Raw genomic sequence first — 27,519 nt, 5'->3', positions numbered from 1 at the left:
GAGAGAGAGAGAGAGAGAGAGAGAGATTTACCCTCTAACCGTGGCTGATAGCTTTATTTATAAGAAATCAACGATAACAAATAAAACTAACATGTACTTCTTTACACTCCCCCTCAAGCTAGAGGATATACATCACCCATACCCAACTTAGAACAACCACTAGAAAACACACTATGAAACAAGGGTTTGGTAAACAATTCACCAAGCTGATCACCAGAGCTAACAAATGGAGTCGAGATTAACTTCCTCATTACAATACCTTGCACAAAGTGGCAGTCAACCTCAATATGCTTAGTTCATTCATGAAAGACCGTATTACTAGCAATGTAGATAACAACGCGGTTATCATAATACATATCCATAGGTCTATCAACTGAAAAACCAAGCTCACGAACAAAGGATTTCAGCCACATCAATTCAGTTGTAGTATGAGTCGAGCCCTACACTCAGCCAACACTAGATCGGGCTACTATAGTATGTTTCTTACTCCTTCATGTAACAAGATCCACCAACAAATGTACAGTAGCCAGTAGTAGATCTCTGATCACTTAGTTTGCATCAGAATAACCAATGATATCAGTGTGACCATTACAACAATAAATAATCCATTTTCCTGGAGCACCCTTATGATACTTTATTATACTACATGCGGCATCTCCCAACGAGTCTACTTACGCTTTTTCGTAAATTGATTAATCACACTAATAGCATAAGATGTCATGCCTAGTAACAGTAACATAAATGAGTTTACCTACTAACCTCCCATTCTAATGTTAGTTTGCAAACTCCTGAAGCTTAAAGTTTTACATGAGGATGCATGGTACCCATAATTTTACAACCTAACATCCCAGTCTTAGTTAAAAGATCTAGAACATGCTTTCTTTGAGACAAATTAACATCTTTCCTGCAGCAAATTACCTCGATACCTAGAAAGCACCTAAGAACTTCTAAATCTTTCATCTGGAAGTGTTGTTGTGAATAAGATTTAACGTGTTCAATCCCAGAAAAGTTAATACCCGAAACAATTATGTCATCAACATACACAACCAGTACAATCACCTTAGAGCTTTGATGATGAACAAACACCGCATGATCAAACTAGCACTACGAAAATTCATAGTTAGTGGTAACCATGCTAAATTTATCAAACCAGGTTCTTGAAGATTGTTTCAACCCATAAAAAGCCTTATGCAGCCTTCAAACTTTTTGTACATTCTCCCCCTGAGCAACTTACCCTGGAGGTTGCTCTATGTACACCTCCTCATGGAAATCACTGCATAGAAAGGCATTCTTACTATCGAGTTGAAATAGAGGCCAATCAAGATTAACAACCAAAGAACTACTCAGCCTTATCCCATCTAAATGGGATCGGCTACATGGATCCTTTCAAAACAAAGTAGGGAAAACTGAGATCCACACAAAGGGAAATGAAAGTAAGAGGAATGAAGAAATGTGATAAGAAAAGTGAAAAATGAAAAATGAAAGTAAGAGGAAAAGAGGATAGCCTAGGAGATCAGAAAAATCTCAGCTCCATGGTGCCGACAACGTGGATCCTTGCCCTCGAATAGGATCTATCTAAGGTCATACTTGGCACACGACCTAGACTATGTATGTCATTCTTCACAACCTCACCTATGGTCATTTTAGGCCTGCCCCTAGCTCTTTTAGCTCCTACAATCAGAATTAAATCACTCCTCCTTACTAGGGTGTCCCTAGGCCTCTGTTGCACATGGCTAAACCACCTCAGACGACTTTCTCGGAGCTTATCGCTGATCGGGGCAACTCCCACATCCTCTCTAATACATTCGTTCCTCACTTCCTTCCTAGTTTCGCCGCACATCCATCTAAACATCCTCATTTCTGCGACACATAGCTTCGCTATATGGCACTTCTTAGCTGCCCAACATTCCGCCCCATACATCATAGCAGGTTGGACAACAGTCTTGTAGAACTTTCCTTTAAGCTTTAAAGGAATGTGTCGGTCACATAGTACTCCGGTCGTACCTCTCCATTTCATCCATCCCACTTTAATTATTTGTATGTCACATTCTTTATGTATGATAGACCCTAGATATTTGAAATAGTCACTTGGCGGTATCTCTCTCTCCTCAATTTTCACCATGTCATCGTCCATCATAGTGTGATTAAAGTTACACATCATATACTCCATCTTTGATATACTAATCTTAAACCCTCTTGTTTCCAAGGTCGATCTCCACATCTCTAACTTAGCGTTAATCCTTGTTTTTGTCTCATCCACCAAAACAATGTCATCGGGGAAGAGCATACACCACGATACCTCGTCTTGGATGTTCTTGGTTAACTCATCCATGATAAGCGCAAACAAAGAAGGGCTTAGGGTTGATCCTTGATGTAATCCAACTATAATTGGGAATTCCTTGCCCTGGCCTCCCACAAATCTCACACTGGTCACCACACCCTCATACATTTTTTAATTACCTCTATATATTTACTCGACACCCCTCTCTTCGCAAAAACATGCCGGATTAAATCTAGGGACTTTGTTATAGGCTTTCTCTAAGCCAATAAAGGCCATATGGAGATCCTTCTTGCTAGCTCTACATCTTTTCATGAGCCTCCTCAGTAGATTTTGTTGTGGATCTCCCTGACATAAAACCTAATTGATTCTTCGAGATATGAGTCTCTCTTCTCAGACGGGATTCAATAACCTTCTCCCAAAGTCTCATTGTATGACTCATTAGTTTTATGCTTCTATAATTATTGCAGCGCTGGACATTACCCGTATTTTTGTAAATCGGAACTACAATGCTTCTCCTCCAATCATCTGACATTTTCCTTGCGATTATAATCTTGTTAAATAACTTGGTTAACCAATACATCCCACATACTCCTAGGGTCTGTCACAATTCTATTGGGATCTCATCTGGGCCTAGTGTCCTGCCTACTTTCATCTTTCCTAAGGCTTCTTTAACTTCCGCCACACCAACTTTTCGTACGTATCTTTGAAGTGTGGTGTCTTGATGAATATTGCAATTAACCGATTCAGTCATATTCAAACTATCTCTATTTATAATTTCACAAATATACTCATCCCATCTCCTCACAATGTCCACATCCCCCCTTACCAACACTCTTCCATCCTCCCCTTTTAAACATCTCACCTGGTTTAAATCTCTACTCTTCCTTTCTCTCATTTTAGCTATTTTATAAATAGCTTTTCCTCTTCCTTTGTGTTTAGATTAATATAGAGCTCTTCATATTTCCTCGCCCTAGCCATCCCCACCATCTTCTTTGCCTCATTTCTGGTCTCATTGTACCTCTTTTTATCTTCTGTTTCTTTAGTCCGTTGCCATGTTGTTTGAGTTAAAATAAAACCGTAAGCGTACAGGTCAATCGTAGCTACGGGTCGAACACGAGGAGATATACGCTACTCTATTTAACTAACTTAAAAGTAATGCAAAGTGAACCAAATTAAAGTGTTAAATTAAACTAATTAAACTAACAAAAATCAATGCATCCCAACTCATAAGCATCTAACAAAAATAAGGGATTAATTCAGCGTCCTAACACATGAGCATCTAACCTATCAAACTAAAGCGAATTGAAAATAATAAAAATGCAGCCACACATACTAACCACATAAAAATAAATAAGGGAATAAAAATGCATCCACAAACCACAACCATGTAAAATTAAAATAAAAGAAATAGAGGGAGAAGAAGAAGAAGATAGAGAGAGATAGAGGAGAGTTTAGTTAGTAAAACTTGGATGTGCTTGCATGAATGTAATTGAAAAGCTTGAATACTTGCATAAACTTACCATGGCCTCCTCTTCTAAATCTTCAAGTCTTGTCATCAACTTAAGAATTTAGACTAGAAGGCTTAAAACCTAAACTAGAATTAAGAAATTACAACCCAATTGAAGACTTAAATTGAAATTAAAGCATAAACTAAACCTATTATAACCATTAAATGAAAATAAAAAAAAGCAAACTAGAACTTTGAAAAGCCAAAAATCACAAATTAGAAGGAGAAGAAGAGAAGAAATTTCACTAAGTGAATGAGCAAACTTTACAAGAGAGGTAGGGGGTATTTATAGGGGAAGGGGAGAAGAGAGAAGAGGGAAGTGTAGGAGAAATATTCCCTAAGAAAAGAGAATATTCTCTTCTCCTTCCTCCTTTACATTGCCTTGGCTCCTAAGAAAAAGAAAAAAAATAGAAAGAAGAAAAGAAGAGAATATTGTTTACATAAACCTTTTATTTCTAGAAAAGTAAATTTCTATTTCTAACTTGTACTTCCTTTTCTTTGTAGATATCTTCTCTAAGCAATAAAATCAAAGCATCTTTGATTTTTCAACCTTCCATAGATGTGAAAATATCTTTCAAAATAAATCTATCCCAAGTGAAATTCCAGGAATGCCCTTGAAAAGTTGGAGGAGAGAGAGAGAGCGATGACTAGGATAGTGATGACTAGGATTCTACTCAACCAAATAACAAAATCCCCAATGTGTCCACTAAAAATCATGGGGCATTAAATGTAGCCCATAAAAATCGTGGACACTTTGTGGGCCTTCAAAATTTGGAATCTAATGGCAGTATGGGTCCCTCCATGTGGGTAGCAGTCCTCTCTCTTTAAGAATGCAAAATTGCCGAAATGGCCCTGTACTTGCAGTAGATCTCCACCATTACTTAGAAATATCTTCTTTAATGTCAAAAATGTCCTTGGGCAGTGGTAGACTGACTATGGGCTTGCACTACGGCTCCTTTCTGACCCATTATCCTTTCTTGGGCTGAAAAGAATAATCAACTGTACAGTGGGCTAGACGAATGTGTACTTGCGTTCCGTCACGTCCAACTTGCTCCAAATTTAGTCCTCTTTATAGCCATGGAAAGAAAAATGACAACTTTACGTGTAACTTGGGACATGCAACTCCCGATAGTCTAGAACAGCCCAAAATAGCCCAAAACCTGAAAAACACAAGAAAGCACCAAATTAACTCTATCAAATGTGGTAAAATGTATGCTTTATGCCCTAAGATTTCACACATAAATGTGCTCATCAGATTCCCCCACACTTGAACGTTACTTGTCCTCAAGTAATGCAAAAAGAAAAAACAAACCTAAAATGCAAAAATCCTAACTCACTTTCGTAGGAATCACGGTTGTACTTACCATGTGCAACAAGCATTTAAACCTCTAGGTTACCCCTAGTGGGTGAGTTGTGTCTCGTGGGTGTTTGCAGTGAAAGTACACCCAAAATTCAATAAATCAAAAAGAATGAAGTAAATTATTTCTCATGGCATAAGTAAGATAGTGCACACAGCCTCAAAGAACTACTCAACTAAAGATTAAGGAGCCAAAGGTTCCCCCACACTTGAATTTTATCAGCCCACATCAATTCAAGCAACTAGCATATATCAAGATTAAGGGATCTCCTCTTATCTTCTGAACACTACTCACCTTCAAGTAAACCCCCCATAGCATCGATGGAACCAAAGACTTAGGCATTGAGTATTGTTGGCCATACTTTCTTTTTTTTCTAGGCATTAAGGCAAAAGTTTTTTTTTTTCTTTTTCCACAAACTCTATTTCTACTCAACTACTGTTCCTTGAATGACATGGTGGAGCATACACCAGACACCCAAATACTTGGTAGCTTCGTTTTTTGCATGTATCTATGAAGACTTTGAGACATTGATGCAAGAGTTTTTTTTTAGTTTCCTTCCAAGGAATTTCGATCAACTCACCCTGCTTCATGAGGCACAGTGCCCTGTCTAGTCCCAAGGAATTCAAGTTTCCTTTCTTTCTCTTTTATTTCTTTTTTTTTTTCACTTTTTTTTTATTCTTCCATTCACTTTCACTTTCATGCCTTGCGTTGCCACAAACAAATTGGTTTCAACTACTAGCCAAAAGATCAAAGGGTCCATAAACACATAGAGGAATCTAACCATCAAATGAAATAGCACTCATATTTTCAAACTCAATCCCTATCACCGGATACAAACCAACTACCATCCTTGAAAAGGGATTTTTTATTACTACGCATGCTAGGGAACCTAATTCCCTCTTTCTCTCGCTTTGCAATCAAAGAGACTTATGCACATAACCAACTATTGCCACAATCAAAATTCACAAAATTCACAAATAAAGTCCAACACCCCCCCCCACACTTAAGTTATGCAGTGTCCTCAATGTATGCAGAAAAGAAAGAATAAGAACAAGGGAGGGGATACATACCAGGATATCAGTGGTCAAGGTAAAGAGGCTCATGGAGATCCATGACCTCTTCCTCAACTGGAGTAGGCATCTCTATGTATGGCTTCAAACGTTGGCCATTTACCTTGAAAGTAGCTCCTGTACTTGGATTGAGGACTTCAACAGCCCCATGAGGATAGACAGTCTGAACTATATAGGGGCCATCCCATCTAGTACGCGACTTACTTGGAAAGATGTGCAAACGAGAATTGTACAACAAAACTTTCTGGCCTACCTCAAAAGTTTTTCTCAAAATGTGCCTATCATGGAAAGCCTTGGTTTTTGCCTTGTAAATCCGGGCATTCTCATATGCCTCATTCCTAAGCTCTTCCAACTTAGATAGTTGGAGTTTCCTATAGGCACCTGCAGTGGATAGGTCAAAGTTAAGCATCTTGATAGCCCAAAAGGCCTTGTGCTCAATCTCTACAGGTAAGTGACATGCCTTTCAATACACCAGACGGAACGGGGATTGACCAAGATCGGTCTTCAAGGCTGTCCTATGGGCCCACAAAGCATTTACCAACCGGTTAGACCAATCCTTGCGGTTCGGGTTAATGGTTTTCTCAAGAATTTGCTTTATCTGCCGATTTGAAACCTCAACTTGGCCATTAGTCTGGGGATGGTAGGGTGTGGCTAACTTGTGAATGACACCATATTTTCTCATGAGGCCCTCAAAAGGCCGATTACAAAAATGCTTGCCCCGATTACTAATGATAGCCCGGGGAGTACCAAAACTGGAGAAGATGTTCTCCTTCAGAAATTTCACAACCACCTTGTGGTCATTGGTCTTACAAGCACTAGCTTCAATCCATTTGGACACATAGTCTATAGCAAGTAATATGTACAGGCTACCAAAAGAGTTAGGGAAAGGCCCCATGAAATCAATACCCCATACATCAAACACCTCAACCACCAAAATTGGGTTGAGGGGCATCATATTCCTCTTAGAAAGACGTCCTAAAGATTGGCATGAAGAACATGCCTTGCAATAAGTAAAAGCGTCTTTAAACAGACGAGGCCAATAAAATCCACACTGTAAAACCTTAGCTGCCGTCTTATTGGGCCCAAAGTGGCCTCCACAAGCCTGATCATGGCAAAAAGATAAGACAGATTGTTGCTCATGATCAGGAACACATCTCCGGATTACCTGATTTGGACAAGTCTTAAAAAGATAAGGATCGTCCTAAAAGAAATATTTAACTTGCGAAAAGAAACGATTCTTATCTTGGGTGGACCAATGTGCAGGTGTCACACCCGTAACCAGATAATTGACAATATCTGCAAACCATGGTTCACTAGACACTGCCATCAGATACTCATAAGGAAAGTTCTCGTTGACTGGAGAATCAACAGTCAAAGAATTAGGCAGCCGGGATAGATGGTCTGCAACCAAATTTTCACACCCTTTCTTATCCCTAATTTCAAGATCAAATTCTTGCAACAAAAGGACCCACCTAATGAGGCAAGCCTTGGCATCTTTCTTTTGCACAAGATATTTGATAGCTGCATGGTCAGTGTAAACAATAACATGTGATTCAACCAAGTAGGGCCTAAATTTCTCTAAAGCAAACACAACAGCTAAAAATTCTTTCTCAGTGGTTGTATAATTAAGCTATGCATCATCAAGAGTCCTACTAGCATAATAAATCACATAGGGCAAGTTGCTGATTCTTTGCCCAAGAACAGCCCCTATAGCAAAATCAGAGGCATCACACATAAGCTCAAATGACACTGTCCATTTTGGAGTTTGCATAATGGGGGCTGAGGTCAATGCTCTTTTCAATTGCTCAAAACTCTTATGACACTCAGGAGAAAAATCAAATGGGCAATCCTTTGCTAAAAGGGAAGTGAGAGGTCTAGCTATCTGGCTGAAATCCTTGATGAATCTTCTGTAAAAACCTGCATGGCCAAGAAAAGATCTAATGTCCTTCACACTCTTGGGTGGTGGTAAATTGGCAATGAGGTCCACCTTAGATCTATCAACCTTAATCCCCTCTTTGGACACAATGTGACCAAGAACTATGCCTTGCTTCACCATGAAGTGGCACTTCTCCCAATTCAAGACCAAGTTCTTTTCTATTCATCTTTTGAGAACCAAAGAGAGATGATGCAAGCAATTAGAAAAGGTAGAGCCGTGATTAGGAAAATCATCTATAAACACCTCTAGGAAGTGTTCTACCATATCAGAAAAGATACTCATCATGCATCTTTGGAATGTAGCAGGGGTGTAGAGAAACTTGAACTTAGGGAAAGGCTTGGATCATCTCTTCACCCCAAGCCCTACTTTATTTATAACAATAGTTGAATCATGAAATAATGTGTACAAGCAATGTGGGACTAAACCCATATACAAAACGCAGACATAAATAAAGGAAAAAAGGTCCAGAGTACCCCCCACGGTATTCTGGCCCATATCTAACACTCCCCCTCAAGTTGGAGCATATATATCGTGCATGCCCAACTTGACTAAGATAGGATGAAACAGTTTGCTATTCAGCCCCTCAGTGAACACATCTGCCAGTTGATCAGTAGACTTCACAAAGGGAACACAAATGAGGCCAGCTTCAAGCTTTTCCTTGATGAAATGTCTGTCAACCTCCACATGCTTAGTGCGATTATGCTGGACAAGGTTATGAGCAATGCTAATGGCAGCTTTATTGTGATCATTGGTAGATGGACAGAAACACCAATATCCTGTAATAATTCTCTAAGCCATAGAAGTTCACAAATGCCTTGGGCCATCGCATGAAACTCGGCTTCAGCACTGGACCTTGCCACAACATTCTGCTTTTTGCTGCGCCATGTGACAAGGTTCCCACCCACAAAGGAACAATAGCCAGAGATAGATTTTTTGTCAGGAGAACCAGCCCAATCGGCATCAGTATAAGCTTCAACCTTGAGGTGACCATTGGAAGATAAGAGAATTCCCTTTTCTGGAGCAGACTTTAAATACCTCAAAATACGACAGACTGCATCCATATGAGAGGAATAGGGATCATGCATGAATTGGCTCACCATACTTACAGCAACTGCTATGTCCGGTCTGGTGTGAGAAAGATAGATTAGTTTGCCCACTAACCGCTGATAACTACCCTTGTCAATAGGTTCACCCTCTTTCTCCCTAAGTTTTGTAGTGGCCTCCATAGGAGTATCCGAAGGATGATAACCTAGCAGCCCTGTCTCAGTCCATAGATCCAGGACATATTTTCTTTGAGAAAGAAAGATGCCCTTTGAAGAGCAAGCAACTTCTATCCCTAGAAAATATTTGAGAGAACCTAGATCTTTGACCTCAAACTCACGGCCAAGGAAAAGCTTCAAATCCCTAATAGCAGCATCATCATTACCAGTCACCACGATATCATCCACATAGACTATGAGTAGAGTAACCTTGTCACCAACTCGTCTGATGAACAAAGTGTGATCAACATTGCTCTACTTATAACCTGCTGAAATCATAGCCTTATGAAATCTGCCGAACCAGGCCCTAGGTGATTGCTTCAACCCATATAGAGCTCGTTTCAACTTACAGACTTTGCCCCTAGTCCTGTCATTAGAGAAGCCTGGTGGAATGTCCATATATACCTCCTCCTCAAGCTCCCCTTGGAGGAAGGCATTCTTTACATCTAACTGCTGAAGATCCCACCCAAGATTTGCAGCACAAGATAGTAACACCCTGATAGTGTTGAGCTTTGCCACTAGTGCAAAGGTCTCCTGGTAATCAACTCCATAAGTTTGAGTAAACCCCTTTGCAACCAGACGTGCCTTATACCGATCCACTGAACCATCAGCCTTCTGTTTTACCACGAAGACCCATTTACATCCCACTGGTTTTTTCCCTGGAGGAAGTGCCACAAGATCCCACGTGTTATTTTCGTGTAATGCTCTCATTTCTTCCAACATTGCAGCCTTCCACTTTCCATCTGTATATGCTTCCTGCCAATCTTTAGGAGTAGAGATAGAAGAAAGAGAGGATACAAAAGCACGGAAAGAAGGAGAAAGAGAACTATACGAAACAAAGCGAGATATGGGATGTAAAGTGCAAGTCCTAGTACCTTTGCGATGAGCAATAGGTAGGTCGGAAGGAGAGGGATTACCAGGAGATGAAGGATCCGGGTCTGGAGCCGGCAATTGGATGGGTATTGGTGCTACAGTGGGTTGCAGCTGCCCTCTGTTGGATCTACCCCTTGTATAGGTGATGATGTTGGAGTTGTCGATTCTCTTCTGAAATTCACCAATAGTCTTCTGGACAGGAGTCAGCTCCCCCCTGGATAGGAACATTAACAACACTATTTTCTATGGTCTCCCCCTGTAAAGGATTCCCATCAAGTGAGGGAGGAATAGCTAGAGGAAGTTGGGCATCCAAAGTAGGCTGGGCAGCAGCCATGGGTGGAGGTAAATTAGGTTGGACAGCAGCCGTGGGTGGTGATAAAGTAGGCTGGACAGCAACCTGAGGAACCTCTGGTAGAGGAATCTCAAAAGGCACATCTTCACTAGAACTCTCCCCCTGAAGAGGTGGCGAAGAATAGTAAGAAAGGGACTCATGGAAAATAACATCCATACTAACCATGGTCCGGCGGGAAGGGGGATGGTAACACCTGTAACCTTTCTGGGTCGGAGAATAGCCCAAGAAAATACAATGAAGGCCCTGAGGTTCCAGCTTGCCAGGAGATCTAGTATCCCTAGCATAACACACACAACCAAAGACCTTAGGGGGCACAAGAAAGGAGGAATTTTCCATTAAAACATCAGAGGGGCTACGAGAGTTAAGAACCCAAGAGGGCAGCCTATTGATGAGATAGGCGGCAGTGAGTACCGCATCCCCCCAATATTGAGATGGGACATTCCTCGCAAACATCAAAGCCCTGGCCATCTCTAGCAAGTGGCGATTTTTTCTTTCTGCCACACCATTCTGGGCAGGGGTATCAACACAACTAGTTTGATGAAGGATGCCATGTTCAGCCAAATATTTTTGAAATTGTGACTCAGTATACTCGGTTCCATTATCACTTCTCAATACTTTGAGAGTAGTCTGGAACTGAGTTTGAATCATTTTATGAAAATGCTGAAAACATGAAAAAACTTGATTTTTTGTATGCAAAAGATATAGAAGGTTTACGACTAGGGCCCCAAACATCAGAATGCACCAAATTAAAACAAAAAGAACTTCTTTTATTAGAAACTGGATAATTTGTACATGTCTGTTTGGCCAGAACACAAGCCTCACAAAAAAAGTCATCCTTAGTACGAAGGGTGACCAGACTAGGAAATAAATGAGCTAAAGATTCCTAAAGGGGGGTGACCTAACCTAGAGTGCCACTGGTAGAGTTCAGAAGAAACCATGGAGTTTTGGTGTAGTGGAGAATGTAATGGTGGGGGGAGAGAAGCGACCGTCATCAAGCAGATACAACCCACCATGCACTTTACCCAATCCAATCGTCTTCCCAGACTCCAGATCCTGAAACACACAATGAGAAGGAAAAAAAGTGACTTTGCAGTTAAGATCACGAGTAATACTACTAATGGAAAGAAGGTTAGTAGTAAAATTAGGAATGTGCAAAACAGAAGTCAAGGGAAGAGACGTAGTGCAGTGGATGATTCCCTTTCCAGGTATGGAAGAAAGAGAACCATTAGCCACTTTGACCTTATCTCTCTCAGAAGTGGGAGAGTATTTATGAAACAAGTTAGAGGAACTGGTCATATGATCTGTAGCTCCAGAGTCTATGATCCAAGGATGGGAAGCTACAGAAGCACAATGACCTCCAAATGGAATACCTGACCGGGCAAAGTGTGAACCTGAAGGAGCAAAGGAATTGGCAGTAGCTGATGTAGTAGAGGTTGCAGCAGCGGAAGACCTTAGGATACGTAGGAGTGCCTGTAGATCATCCTGGGATAGACCAGGGTCAGTAGCAGGAGCTGCAGTAATAGTCTCAATCTGATGGGCCTTGGTCTTTGTCTTATTCTTGATCTTGGCAGCCCTTTTTGCTTCAAAATCAGCTGGTTTCCCATGAAGTTTCCAGCACTTCTCTTTGGTGTGATACGGTTTGTGACAGTGCTCACAAACAACATTCCCTGTAGTAGAATCACCAAGAGAAGTAGTGCCACTAGGAGCAGGAGTGGCAAGGGCAGCAGCCTTGAGAGCTGATCTGTCTGTAATAGGAGGGTGCAACGTAGCAGCCTGCCGGTTCTCCTCATAAGACACCAATGCATATGATTGTTCAAGTGTGGGAAAAAGCCTATGACCCAACACCTGAACACGGATCTGATCATACTCCACATTCAAACCAGCCAAGAAGTCATATACTCTGATCTTATCCACGTGCTTCTTATAGGAAGCAATATCAGCCATTGTAGTAGGGTGAAAGTCTGAGAAATGGTTCAACTGTTGCCACAGACTGCGGAGAGTAGCATAGTATTTTGACACTGAAAGTTCTCCCTGAGTGGTGTGAAGGACCTTCTTCCGGATTTCATATACTTGGGCATCAGTGCCAAGCTGCCCATATGTTTCCTTGCATGTAGCCCAAATCTGAGAGGCAGTGTCCAGAAGAAGAAAGTTATGCTGTAAATCTGAAGTAGCTGAAGAATTGGTCGAATCACCCATATTGGCAGCAAATAAGTCCAAGAATAACTTCAAAGTAAAGGCTGAAACACCTCTCAAAAAATCAGAACCAGCAGCCCAAAGCGACCCCCTATATCGATAGTGGCAGGGTTTTGAAAAAAACCCTGAATTGGTGAGATCGATAAAGGGACAAGTGAGGGACAGAACTTGCAGATAATTGTCTGTAACTGAAGTTGAATAACACTTTATAATGGAGAAAATATTCTGCAGAAATTCAGGTCCAAAAAACAATAGTAACCCTAAGATCGATTGGTGTCAGGGTTTTTTAACAAAACCTGTTATGGTGGAGGATCGATCTAGGGATGTCTTCAAAAAAACTGAACTGATGAAGCCCAAAGTACAGTTGAGTGATGCCTTAGAAGTGGAGAAGCAGCTTCCAAAAAATCAGAAATAACAGAGGGCACAAACTCCTAGATCGACAATTATCAGGGTTTTGAAAAAAAACCTGTTTTGTGAATATCGATTGGAGGAGGTCTTGCAATGCTGTGAGATAAGAACTGAAGCCAATAAAAAGAAATCCTGCTGCAGGTGTGGTATTCAAAAGGAGGAATTGATTCCTTGTAACTGAAGTAGAAACAATTCCCAAATGACTGAAGTTCCAGAAATCGTAGAAGGAAGTTGCTGGTTCCTATCGATCAGAATTGTCAATCATGGTTGAGGTAATAAGGGCAGCAGCTGGATCGCATGATCACCTCATCAGTGCTGCCCTATATGGGAAGGGAGAACAAGGGAGAAGAGAGAAGAGAGAAAGAGAGAGAGGGGAAGAAGATCGAGAGAGAGAGAGACGGAGGAAAACTGAAATTGAAAGAAGAAAAACAGCCCCTAGTTCGAAATTTGCTCTGATACCATGTAGAGAAACTTGAACTTAGGGAAAGGCTTGGATCATCTCTTCACCCCAAGCCCCACTTTATTTATAACAATAGTTGAATCATAAAATAATGTGTACAAGCAATGTGGGACTAAACCCATATACAAAACGCAGACATAAATAAAGGAAAAAAGGTCCAGAATACCCCCCATTGTATTCTGGCCCATATCTAACACATTGCAAAGCCCAAAAGGCATATGCCGGTAAGCAAAAGTTCCATAAGGGCATGTGAATGTGGTCTTATGTTGGTCCTCTAAAGCAATAGGGATTTGGTTATAGCTATGTTGGTCCTCTAAAGCAATAGGGATTTGGTTATAGCCTGCATAACCATCAAGAAAACAATAATATTCATGGCCAGCTAGTCTCTCTAACATTTGATCAATAAAAGCCAAGGGGAAGTGGTCCTTCCATGTTGCCGCATTCAATTTCCTGTAGTCAGTGCACACTTTCCACCCCGTTTGGATACGGGTTGGAATCAACTCATTATTGGCATTCTCAACTACAGTGACTCCTCCTTTCTTAGGCACAACCTGCACAGGACTCACCCATTGACTATCAGAAATAGGATAAATGATGCCATGATCCAAGCACTTTAGGATCTCTTTCTTGATTGCCTCTTTCATCACAGGATTAACCCTCCTTTGGGGTTCCCTAGAAGGTTTAGAACTCTCCATCAGATGTATATGATGTTGAACAATGGAGGGGCTAATACCTTTGATGTCAGACATGGTCCAACCTATGGCTTCCTTATAGTCCTTTAGAAGCTTAATCAACTCTTCTTCCTGAATAGAAGTCAAATCAGAAGCAATAATAACAGGGAGAGTATGATCATGTCCTAGGAAGACATACTTGAGGTTGGAGGGTAATGCCTTCAACTCCAATGTGGGGGGCTCAATAATAGAGGGTTTGGGAATGGAGGTGGATAGGGGTCCAAGGGGCTCCAAAGGTGGTTGGATGCTCTAGACCTCAGATAAGGAGGTATCATCAACACCCTCCAATTCCTGCATACATTCTTGAAATCCCGAATCAAAATCAATCTCAAAGAACGTATCAATATCATCGGGAAATCCTTGAAGCATATACACCTCTTCATCCATATCAGGCTGCTTGCCCAACCTAAACACATTGAAGTCAACAGAAGTATTGCCAAAAGATAATTTCATGAGACCATTCCTGCAATTGATTAAAGCATCACTGGTAGCTAGGAATGGTCTACCCAAGATGATAGGGATTTGGTCCTTGAAGTTGGCAGTAGGTTGGGTATCTAAAACAATAAAATCCACAGGAAAAATGAATTCCCCAACCTTCAACAGGACATCCTCAATCATTCCCTTAGGAACTTTAACCGACCGATCTGCAAGCTGAAGAGTGATTTTGGTGGGTTTCAGTTCTCCCAATCCCATTTGTTGGTAGACATGAAAGGGTAAGAGGTTCACACTTGCACCAAGGTCCAATAAGGCATGATCAATAGTGGTATTGCCTGTAGTGCAAGAGATGGTGGGGCTGCCAGGATCCTTATGCTTGGCTACTACTGGCTATAAGATGAGAGAACTAATGTTAACAGCCAAGAATGCCTTTTTGGGCACATTGGTGGTCCGCTTTTGGGTGCATAAGTCTTTGAGGACTTTAGCATAAGCAGGAATCTGGGCAATAGCTTCCAACAAGGGGATATTCACCTGAACCTGTTTAAAAACATCCAAAATTTTCTCTACAGAAGGAGACTTCTTGCTAACCAACTTATTTGGGAAAGGGGCAGGTGGGGTATAAACTCTTTCAGGGGTGGTCTCTTTTACTTTCTCAACAGAATCATCTTTGGTTTCCTTAACAAAATCATCCAGGATCTCTTCAGGTTCATCGACGAACCGGAAAGATGGCACTTCAATGGCCTCTTCGAAGGGGAGAGTCAATAGGAGTATGAGATGCTAAAGACTGAGGTATACTAGCCTGTTGATACTCACGGCCACTCCTTAAAGCATAGACAACATTAACTTGGTTGGAGGGCCCTTGAAGTTGTTGGCCTTGTACCGGGTTGAGTGGAGGAGCTTGGGTACCTTGTTGAATATAAACCTGATGCCTAGGATTTGGTTCAGGTTGGCTAGGTAACTTCCCTGTTTCCCTCTCATGCAAAATTGTGACAAGTTGGGTGAGTTGCATCTCCATAAGGGTCATTCTTTTCTCAATCTCACCTATTCTTGGTGCCTCTCCTGTATTGATGAACCCTGGGGGTAGCTGATAGGGTGCAAGGAGAGGAGGCCTAGCAGAATTCACAGAAGGTCCTAGATGAGGACGAGGGGGAAAGGGGTTAGGAGACATTCCTTGGTTTTGTGGTGCATAGTTGGGCCTTTGGACACCAAGCTGGCCTTGATGGTTGAAGTTGAATGGGCCTGCTTGGTTCCCTTGATTCCAGGAGAAATTGGGGTGATTTCTCCATCCTGGATTGTAAGTATTGCTATATGGGTTATTTTGGTAGAGAATACTTACATTCTCAGTGCTGGAATTGCCCACCAAGGTGTTGGGGCATTCCTCCAAAATATGTCCAGGTGTTTGGCACCAACTGCATATTGTCACCTGGTTGACCTGGTTAACCGGTATAGACTCTTTAAGAACTATGGACTCCAACCTTTTTATGAGGCTGTCAAGTTTGGCCTCCTTGGCTGGCATATCCTTAATGAGATACCCCTTAGTGGTCCTTTCAGCCTTTTGGGAAGATTCCCATTCCCTAGTCTTATCAGCCAAGTTGGTTAAGAATGTCATTTTCCTCAGAAAAAGAAGTAAAGCCTGTAGGACACATGGACTCTACAGGTTGCTTGGTCTGATAATCAGTACCCTCATAAATAATTTGGCATAGCTGCCACAAGTCGAAACCATGGTGAGGGCATTCTAAGAGGAGGTCCTTGAATCTTTCCATGAATTTAGAAAAGGACTCATGTGGTTTCTGCCTGAACTGGAGGATGTCACTTTTAAGCTTATTGGTCTTGTGAAGAGGGAAGAATTTTCTCAAAACAACAATGGTGAACTCATCCCATGTATTAATGGAATTTGTAGGCAGTCCATAGAGCCACTTCTTGGCCTGGTCTTTCAGGGCAAAGGGTATAATAAACCTAAGCCTAACTGCATCATCAGTCAAATTCTAGACCTTAATTAGAACACAGACCTCCTCGAATTCTCTAAGGAAGAGATATGCATCTTCATTGGCCATCCCATGGAAGTGGGGTAGCATGCTAATGAAGTTGGTCTTGAGTTCATAATTGTTTCCTGTAATAGGTGGTAAGTTGATGCAAGAAGGCTGTGCAGCCCTAGTAGGGTAAAACCTATCCTTAAGAGTCTTGGGTTGTTGGTCACCCATGGTTGAAGGTGGGGTTAAGGGTAATGGAGAAGGTGGTATTCTAATAAGACGATTAGATGAATCACGAGTCCACACCGTAACCACCTAAACAGATATGAGGTCTCCTTTAGAAAAATTGAAGAAAAATAAAAGACTTAAGAAATGGTACTAAGAACAAGAGGGAGCCCAAGGTAGATAGTGCATCTATCCCTCAAAAATCGAAACAATGGTTCAAAAGCTGTAAGGATGCTATATAGGTTGACAGCAAGGGAACCCGTATAGTCTTCTATAGCCACCTACGGTCGACTCCAAATGGATTCTGATGTAGAGTGGAGGTCTACTATACGTTTATGTTTCCAACGCTCTCACTATGTCGCTTTCCTGTTATCAAGAGTGGTCACCTCCAAAGATAAGTCACATGCCAATCCACCCAACCAAGTCAAGATGTAGCGTCATAGGTAACTTAATCCTATAAGGGACACCAAAAGATGGAGGGTTGAAGCATATGAAGGACTTTAAATTGGGCACACACTATTTGAAACAGAAGAGAAACAAGAAGAAGTTTTCAAAAACTGATTTTTTTTTTTTTTCGAGAAAAAAAAGAGAAAATAATAAACTAAAACACTTCGAACTACTTAAAAATCAGATAAATAAAATGGACAATAATCTCCCCCGGCAACGGCGCCAAAAACTTGTTTGAGTTAAAATAAAACCGTAAGCGTACAGGTCAATCGTAGCTACGGGTTGAACACGAGGAGATATACGCCACTCTATTTAACTAACTTAAAAGTAATGCAAAGTGAACCAAATTAAAGTGTTAAACTAATTAAACTAACGAAAATCAATGCATCCCAACTCATAAGCATCTAACAAAAATAAGAGATTAAATCGGCTTCCTAACACATGAGCATCTAACCTATCAAACTAAAGCGAATTGAAAGGAATAAAAATGCAGCCACACATACTAACCACATAGAAAGAAATAAGGGAATAAAAATGCATCCACAAACCACAACCACATAAAATTAAAATAAAAGAAATAGAGGGAGAAGAAGAAGAAGATAGAGAGAGATAGAGGAGAGTTTAGATAGTAAAACTTGGATGTGCTTGCATGAATGTAATTGAAAAGCTTGAATACTTGCATAAACTTACCATGGCCTCCTCTTCTAAATCTTCAAGTCTTGTCATCAACTTAAGAATTTAGACTAGAAGGCTTAAAACCTAAACTAGAATTAAGAAATTACAACCCAATTGAAGACTTAAATTAAAATTAAAGCATAAACTAAACTTATTATAACCATTAAATGAAAATAAAAAAAAGCAAACTAGAACTTAGAAAAGCCAAAAATCACATATTAGAAGGAGAAGAAGAGAAGAAATTTCACTAAGTGAATGAGCAAACTTTACAAGAGAGGTAGGGGGTGTTTATAGGGGAAAGGGGAGAAGAGAGAAGAGGGAAGTGTAGGAGAAATATTCCCTAAGAAAAGAGAATATTCTCTTCTCTTTCCTCCTTTACATTGCCTTGGCTCCTAAGAAAAAGAAGAAAAGAAGAGAATATTGTTTACATAAACCTTCTATTTCTAGAAAAGTAAATTTCTAATTATAATTTGTGCTTCATTTTCTTTGTAGATATCTTCTCCAAACAATAAAATCAAAGCATCTTTGATTTTTCAACCTTCCATAGACGAGAAAATATCTTTCAAAATAAATCTATCCTAAGTGAAATTCCAGGAATGCCCTTGAAAAGTTGGAGGAGAGAGAGAGAGCGATGACTAGGATAGTGATGACTAGGATTCCACTCAACCAAATAACAAAATCCCCAATGTGTCCTCTAAAAATCATGGGGCATTAAATGCAACCCATAAAAATCGTGGACACCTTACGGGCCTTCAAAATTAATGGAATTTAATGGCAGTGTGGGTCCCTCCATGTGGGTAGCAGTCCTTCTCTCTCTTTAAGAATGCAAAATTATTGAAACGGCCCTGTACTTGCAGTAGATCTCCACCATTGCTTAGAAATATCTTCTATAATGTCAAAAATGTCCTTGGGCAGTGGTAGACTGACTATGGGCTTGCACTACGACTCCTTTCTGACCCATTATCCTTTCTTGGGCTGAAAAGAATAATCAACTGTACGGTGGGCTAGACGAATGCGTACTTGCATTCCGTCACTTCCAACTTGCTCCAAATTTAGTCCTCTTTACAGCCATGGAATGAAAAATGACAACTTTACGTGTAACTTGGGACATGCAGCTCCCGATAGTCCAGAACAGCCCAAAATAGCCCAAAACCTGAAAAACACAAGAAAACACCAAAGTAACTCTGTCCAATGTGGTAAAATGTATGCTTTATGCCCTAAGATTTCACACATAAATGTGCTCATCACATGTCTTAAACCTCTCTTTCTTGGTCTTGATGGCTGCTTGGACCTCATTTTCCCACCACCAAGTCTCCCTAGGGGCCTGATGCCTACCCTTTGCTTCCCCTAGAACTTCTTTGGCAACCCACTTAATAGAAGTCATCATCTCGTTCCACTATAAGAAAATAGATATATTGTAGATAAGAATATACAAAAGGGTACTTAATGCATTAAAAGACACTCCCACAGCTGAAAAAAAGTGCATATTCAAACAAAGCAAGATATTGGGATGGTACAAGAATGCATAGAAATAAACAAAGCAGTGCTTAAAACTAAACAAAAAATGAAGCTAAAGTAAACAAGTAGGTTCAGATTAGCGTCAATAAGAGGAGCAAGTGGTACAACATGGTATATATAAAAATGCTATCAAGGCTACAGCAGACCAGGCCAAACAAAATGAAACATTTGGATTCAATAGCAAACAGATATATAACAGATTCTAGCATGCTAAACTAGAGCGTATCAGGTAATGGCAAAATAGCAGACTAAAAACAACGCTGGACTATGTTATACTTACAGGTTATAAACAAAAAAATATTGAAAACGTAATGCAAATAGAGAAACATAGGCCAAAGCTTAAAAGACAAACTATTAATGGATGAATAGAATACCAAATAGGAATCACAAACTATTAAAAGAAGGTTGCAAGCTAATGCATTAAAAGACAAACTCAAAACTTAAAATAGAGTGCACAACAAGAATCATATTACGAAGGAACAGACAAAGAAGGCACGAAGCAACTACAACACACACGCAATTACCAGAGGTCCCAAGAATCCCTACCAATATGAGTCAAAAGATCCAACCTCCGTCAACACAATGAGGCCGAGCCTTACCGTTGGTGACAGGGGATGGGGCACGGGGTGTGGGGGGAGGTGGGTGTGATGGAGAGGGCATAAAAGGGATGAGAATAGAGAGCCTAGAGGAGTTATAGTGGAAGGTCGGTGGTGGGATGAGTAGACATAATGAGAGGGGGTGTTGGTTCGTTAGTGGGGTGGAGGTGTTGGGAGTGGTGGGAGGGCGTCGTCCGTGGTTACCGTGGAATGGGTTGAGATACGGGATCCGGTCATTTTTTTTTCACCAACACTTTTAGTGATGGGAATGGGTTGCGAGGGTGAAGAGCGAGATGGGATTTGGCAAAACAATCGAAGGTGGGGTTTGGTGTGATAATCGGGGTTGGGTGAGAGAAGGTAGGGGGTGTTGCTAGAATAGTGGAGAGAGAAAGTCGGGTCATGGGGGTTAGGTAGATTTGAGAGAGTCTAACTCTGAGATGGGTTTGGCGAGGCAATCAGGGGTGGGATTTAACAAGGTAGTTGGGTTGGGGGAGGAAAGGTCAGTGGTGGATAGAGAAAGAGTGCAGAGAGAAAGTCGAGAGATGGAGGTAGAGCACACCTGCTCAAAAACCTTGCTAAATCCTGATGTGGGGCCTAGTCCAGTAAAAAGTTGCCAACAAGACGACCAAATCCCACTTTGTTTCTCCAGTTCAAAGATGAGGAAACTCCAGTGTCAAAAAATCTGGGCACCCAAAATCTAGGGCTTGCTTGCACAGGTATCTCGCCCACGGTCACTAAAATGTGGTCTTCCCAGTGCCTCTCCCTGATTGCTTGCCTGCAAAATGGCAACACTTCTTACGTAAGAGCGCCGGAACTGAGTCCCCAATAGTTGCACCGGAGGACAATGGCATGTGAGAGCGAGAGGGCTTTGAGTGCTGCGGTGGATACTCAGGTGCACTCGATCGAGAGAGAGAGGCGCTGGGAAGACCACATTTTAGTGACCCACAACCAATGAAATCAAAATTCTGAGGCGCTGGGAAGACCATATTTTAGTGACCCACAACCAATGAAATCGAGATTAACAACCAATGAAATCAAAATTCTCCAAATGTGACTTTTGTGAGATTTCTTTAAAATTTCATTTATTAAAATCACAAGGGAAAGTGGCCCACTGGCACTGGTCTCTAACTTCTTTTTTATTAGAAGTGATATATAACTCAAATGATTGTTGTACCACCATTTTTTTTTTTTTTTCTGGAGATCTTGAAAAGAAGTCATACTGTCCTAATATTCAGTCACATGCACTGGTGAGGTTGAAGACTGAAGTGGTTGCTTTAGGCTTTCTGCAATAGGTGTCAATAGTTGCAGACTTGTGTATTAGCAATGATAAACTGTAGTCATCTAAAGGGATTTTATGGAATGTTTGCACTTGCAACCTAGTCTATTTGAAATGGAGCTGGGAGACCCTTGAACACCCCCCCCCCAAAAGAAAAAAAAGAAAAAAAAGAGGTAGTTTGAATTAAGGGATTACCGTGTGTTTGGTTAAGCTTTTCCTTAAGCTTCAACTCCTTGGAGTTGGGATCGGTTGCCTTCCTAATTACCCCATCTGAATTATTCTCAGTTATTAAAGATCCGTGCATCCTATTGATTGGGCACTTTGTTTAATGCATGTATGTTGTCAAATTCTATGTATGGTCACCTTAAACAACTGAGGAATCAAATAAACTTGAACTTGAATACATTAGTTCAGCTTTAATGGGAGTTCTCTCCACATATCAAATTTTGGATTTTTCCTGTTCAGGCTAGTGCCAGGAAAACGGATCTGATAGGTAACACCCCTGAAGCCTTGGTGTGCAAGAACACTCTAGTCCTGTATCAACTTGAATCTTCATGACGAGACAGGAAGGCATAAGACATGTAGTTTTTGTTAGTGCTTGTAAAATAATGAGTGAATCTGTCTCAGACCTGATATTTATCTCCCTTGGAGACAAATTGTTGTTGATTGACTGATAAAGACTTGGAATTTGTTTTTATGGCAAGTCTGATGACTTCAATTATTTTGTGCCTGCAGCTTTCTTTTCAAATGTGGACGAACCAAATGCAGGAGATGCTGAATTCTAAGAAACAAGGTGACTCTGCTTTTCGAGCTAAAGACTTTGTGACTGCCATTGACTGCTACAACAGGGTGAGTTCTCTAGTCAGGAGCCCTACTTATGTTTTGCTGGAAATGAATAGCCACAAACTTGTGTTTCTCAGGAACAATGTGTCAGTATGTTTATTTAAAACAAGCATATGACCTTTCAGAGTAATCACTAGTGTACATTTAAAGCCCATTCTCTTCGTAGTCTCATTTGGGGAGGTGTTAGTGCAAACATATTGTAGGGCAAGTGTCCTAGTCAGACATGTTTAGAAGTGTCCAATTTAACTTCACCGTATCAAACTTTGTTATAAAGGAATTCAGCTCAGTCGATGAAATACACTTAGCATTTAGTTGAAAATTTTTCTGGATTTAAGTGGCTATGGCGTCATTGTGTTGCATTCCAGTTCTTGCTTCAGTTTACAATGGAAGCAAATCATGCTTTGTTTTGCTATAAATATGTGCACTCCCTTGTTTGTGTGTGTGTAGTTCATTGATGGCGGGACCATGGTATCACCAACCGTGTTTGCTAGACGTTGCTTGTCGTACCTAATGAGTGACATGCCACAAGAAGCTCTTGGGGATGCCATGCAGGCTCAGGTGGTGTCACCAGACTGGCCCACTGCCTTGTATCTTCAAGCAGCTGCGCTCTTCAGCCTTGGGATGGACACCGACGCCCAAGAGACGATTAAGGACGCCTCAGCCCTGGAGGCCAGAAGGAACAGCAGAAACTGAAAGTGTATATAGGTTATTCATTTATCCACTTGTCTTTTTTGTTTACTTTTCTGTATCTATCATCCATTTTTTTAATATTTTTTCTCAATTTGAATCTTTGCCAACTCAGGCATTCTTGTGAAAATTCTTTTTGTTGCTCCTGCATCTTTCTATTGTCAGTTTCGGTATGGTTTTTGACTTTTTCTTGTATGATGACTTGGTTTTGCTGCGAAAAATATGGATCCATCGACCATCATCTTTTGGATGGTATTATTCTCTGTTCTTTTTCTCCAGATGCAACTCTGGATTGTGAATTCAGTTTACAATTTAGGTCATTGCTCTTCAAACCACTATTTTAAAAATCAGAATTTGGATCGGAATTGATTGTGACTGATCCCAATTCCAGTTGTTCCAGAGCAGCTGATTCTGAGGTTTTTGGGACTGATTTTGGCCAATTTCAATCCAATCTAGATCAGAATTTGCAGTGAGCGATTCAATCCCCAATTCTGAGTTTAAAATCTTTGTTTTAGATAGGTCTCCGGTCTTGTCCGGGCTTGTAGGGGGCCAAGGGGTATGATTAAGTATCTGTTACTAGTTTGCCGAGTTCATTCAGGCCTAACTAGTTGGTTTTGAATCAGAGCATCTGAACAGTGGTTATATTGGGATGGTAGTAAATTTATATATATATATATCTGAAATTTTTTCGAATTTGCTCTTGGTATTCTTTCCAATGCATTGCTGCTCACAGCTGACTTGTTGGTATTAAATACTTTTGGCTCTTCTAACACAATCCATCTCAAACATTGATCAATAATCACAACCACAGAGTCATGAAATACACCTTTCCTCTCAAACATAGGCAGACATAATTCCTATGGTATGATCTACCCGGTGTGCATACCCATCTTGCAGAGTACTCCGATAGTGTGTCTACTCCATGAGTTGATACCCTAACCAGGGTTTCGTATTATACCTAATATACTACTAAGATTTTGATTGTTGCAACAGCCTCGGTGATGCTACTCTTGATTTATCTCAAAATACATGACAAGGGCTTCGACCCCTGTGGTTTGTTTTAGCGGCTACAACTCTTAAGTATACTCTCATGCTTCAACCTATGCTATATACGGGCAACAGCAATTACTCTGGTTTTTTCATGGTCAAAGCTGTGGGGATGTATAAAAAAACTTTTGTCCAGTTCCCCACTGGACACCTGACAGTCATGACAATGGGCTTATATCAATGCCCAACAATGAAGCTCAAAAATAACATGCAAATTCCTCCCAATTGCAACCAAGTCTTGACTCAGGAAATTTTGCAAACACCTAGCTTACAATCATGTTACATATAAAATAGGAAAATGCAAAATGTGTATTACCTCATCGGAGTAATACAATATTTTTTGGAATTACTGATGATGGCCGCCAATCAACAATGCAATGCCCCGCATCTCCTTCTCTTCTCCTCTTCTTATCTCTCTTCTATGGCACAACCCTCACTATGTGAACATCAATGCACACCTACCATGCTTGAAATCTTCAATGGAGCACACTCATTCACTTCAATAGTAGGTAGTAGAGGTCCCATGCATAAAACACCTCTTCCTCTCTTTCTCCCTCTTTTATATCATCTATGCCAAAATCCTCACCATATGAGCATTTAATCACACATACCTTGCTTGAGGTCTTCAATGGACTTTAATGGAGCTGACAGGCTCTCAACTATGGTTAGTGAATAAAATTAATGCAACTCACAATGCCATTCAAGCCTTCATATAGCATATCTTCAAAAATCAGGCTTGGGAGGCTGCAAGGGTCTTATCTTTCATTCTCCTGCACACTAAAACCATCAATAAAGCTCACCCACTCTTCTACCTTCTTAAATGGCCATTAAACAACATAAGAATGGAGGTTGAAGGTGATTAATGCAACTCAAATCATCAACTCAAGCCTTCATCAATTTTTTCTTCACAACCGGGCTTGGGAGCTTCAAGGTCTTCAGTTTCTTGGTCTTAGTGGAAAGATCTAGCAAATTGGAGAAGACCACTTTTGAATCATCCAAATAAGATGTGAAATGATTGAGTTATGACAATATTAAGTTGGGCCAACCAGGAAGCAGGAAATGGAATCTCGGTGACTTCTTTCATGCATCAGTGACACACTGAATAGCGGCCTAAGTTGTAGCTGCTCAATCAGAGTCTTGAAACATCGAATAAAATCATGGCCGATGAATTCTGTCAAACACGGTCAGCGTGTTTCACGGAAGCAAGGGTTGATCATGGTTCTTGGGATCAAAATCTTCATGAAAGACTGTATTGCAACGATGAAAAGTGATTGTGCACGTTTCGTGCTCTAGTTGGCTATCTGGGGAATATTCAATCGAAGTCCTCCAATTTACGTATGGGGATGATCGACAAGGATTTTGCTGATCAGAATCTTTAAATGCGACTCAAGTCACAAGTTATATATCGAGTGGGGATGATTTGTTGCGCCGCGACAAACCTCATTTCATGCACCCGACTAATGGGAGAAGTGTGACATAATCTGTGCCAACTTCTGATAGCGCCTTAAGCTTGCATTTTGTGTGACCATCATATTGAAATCTCGATGGCCGATTCGAATTGGACGGACGACTCAATTCTAGAATAATCAACATTTGCGTCTCATGGTCTAACTTCCTGAGACCAAGGATTTTGGCCCCTTCGTTGAGGCATTTTGTTGAGTGATTTGCAAACCCTCCAATGTGTTATACCCGCACCCCAGATACTAATAATATGATCTTATTCTATACCACGTAGATGGGAGGGAGGTCTATGCCGGTGAGTTGTTCTCCTTAGTCATCAAGCCGGCCCATAAGATCATTGACCAGTTTACGGGGTTAACTGTCGAGGACAGATTCCTCAACCGAGAGTGTGGAAAATTCGTCGACGATGACTTCACGGACTTTCCTCCTAGCACGAGTCCCAAGAGCGAGAAGTATCGGAAGGCACACCCTGTGTCATGTCACCTAGATACTTTGTGCCCTAGTGAAGTCAGTGTTGAAATGAGGAAGTTCTTCAGGATCACGGAGGACACACCGTGATGGTCGAGGGGTAAGTTACTAACCTTAAGTTATACTTGTGTATCCTCCCCTCTATGACCTTGAAGTACGGGCCAAGGCCCGACGACTTTTCTTTTACTGTTCAACCTTTTTAGTAGGAACGGATCCACGAACAGACCACCCACTCCTAATGAGTCCATTTGAGAATTTGTTCGTGCTGTTTGTTGCTTGTGTGTGTTTTCCTATGTGGGACCCACACGTCCGTGTTGTGGACACGATGGCTATGTTCCCGGACATGGTGGACCCCATCCTCAACCTCTCTTACATTGTTGGACCTTGTTTGTGGGCCCACAAAGCCTAAATCTGATTTTAATTAGAAACTTGTCTTTTGAACCTAAACCAAACAGACCCTAAGTGGACCCCTTCCTATAAATAACACCCCTTAGCCATTTATTGGCTCATTCATTTCTCCCACCAACCAAATCATGGAGGCCTTGGAGAGCAAGGAGGAAAGAAGGAGAGGAAGTGGAGGCTTGCTATTGGAGCTACCACTTGGCCACTCTTAACCTAAGTAAGTCCATCAACTCTCTCCCTCCTCATCCTTACCTATTGGGAATAAATGACCCATCCTTGGATCGGTTGTGACCTAGGGTTCCACTTGGAACCCAAGGTTGGTCTTAAGACCCTATAATGACTATTGGTTGGACCATAATCCACCACCCTAAGCTTTAAAGACCTCCTTTGAGCAACCCTAGTTGCTGTTCTAAGGTCCCATTATCGTAACCTATGCAATCAACCTTAGAGGAACCCAATCCTTGAATTCCTAAGATCAATGCTTAGGTCAGGTCACTGTGACCTTAATGAACCTTGTAATGGGCCTCCTTAAACCCTAAAAACCATAATACACATAGGAGTTTAGGTTGGGAAATGATAACTTAAGGAAATCCTTGTTCTGACTTGAACGGATTCACGATCGGACCCAAGTATCGGGCCTCTGTTCGAGATCCGTTTAGCATAAAATGGTTAAAACTAAATATTTGGCTTGAACGGATCCTCGACTGGACTCACCAACCTAACTTCGTTCAAGGTTCTGTTCGAAAAATGGAAGCTACTGCTTCTCTTAACTGAGAACGGATTCACCAATGAATTCACTGTGAGTGCCTTCGTTCGAGAATCCATTCGAGCTCCTTTAGGATGTACTATATGGCAACCCTTAGGGACTCTTTATGGAACCCATCTACATCCTCTAACACCATGTTTATGCATCCCTAGGCTATCTAACAAGTACGGGGGAACAGGTACCAAGGTGATCTTTACTAGACACATCGAACAATATGCGAACTATTGGTGAGTGGGTTTGGGTGACTATTTGAGTTTGCTTATGCTACTTGCATC

General features: G+C 41.1%; 1 protein-coding gene across 1 annotated transcript in view; it reads left to right on the top strand.

The window, feature by feature from the left end:
* LOC122649470 (serine/threonine-protein kinase BSK5-like) overlaps positions 1-23,273 on the top strand; it is a 62,364-nt gene extending 39,091 nt beyond the window's left edge. The window contains exons 9-10 of the mRNA XM_043842644.1: positions 22,306-22,419; positions 22,861-23,273. Coding sequence (XP_043698579.1) covers positions 22,306-22,419; positions 22,861-23,106 — 360 coding nt within the window. The 3' untranslated portion in view covers positions 23,107-23,273. The remainder of the gene's footprint in view (positions 1-22,305; positions 22,420-22,860) is intronic.
* The last annotated feature ends 4,246 nt before the right edge of the window (positions 23,274-27,519 follow it).

The sequence above is a fragment of the Telopea speciosissima genome, chromosome 2 (assembly GCF_018873765.1).
Source record: "Telopea speciosissima isolate NSW1024214 ecotype Mountain lineage chromosome 2, Tspe_v1, whole genome shotgun sequence".
NCBI classification, from domain to species: Eukaryota; Viridiplantae; Streptophyta; class Magnoliopsida; order Proteales; family Proteaceae; genus Telopea; species Telopea speciosissima.
Note: the sequence above shows the minus strand (reverse complement) of the source record. Positions and strands in the feature narration are given on the sequence as shown.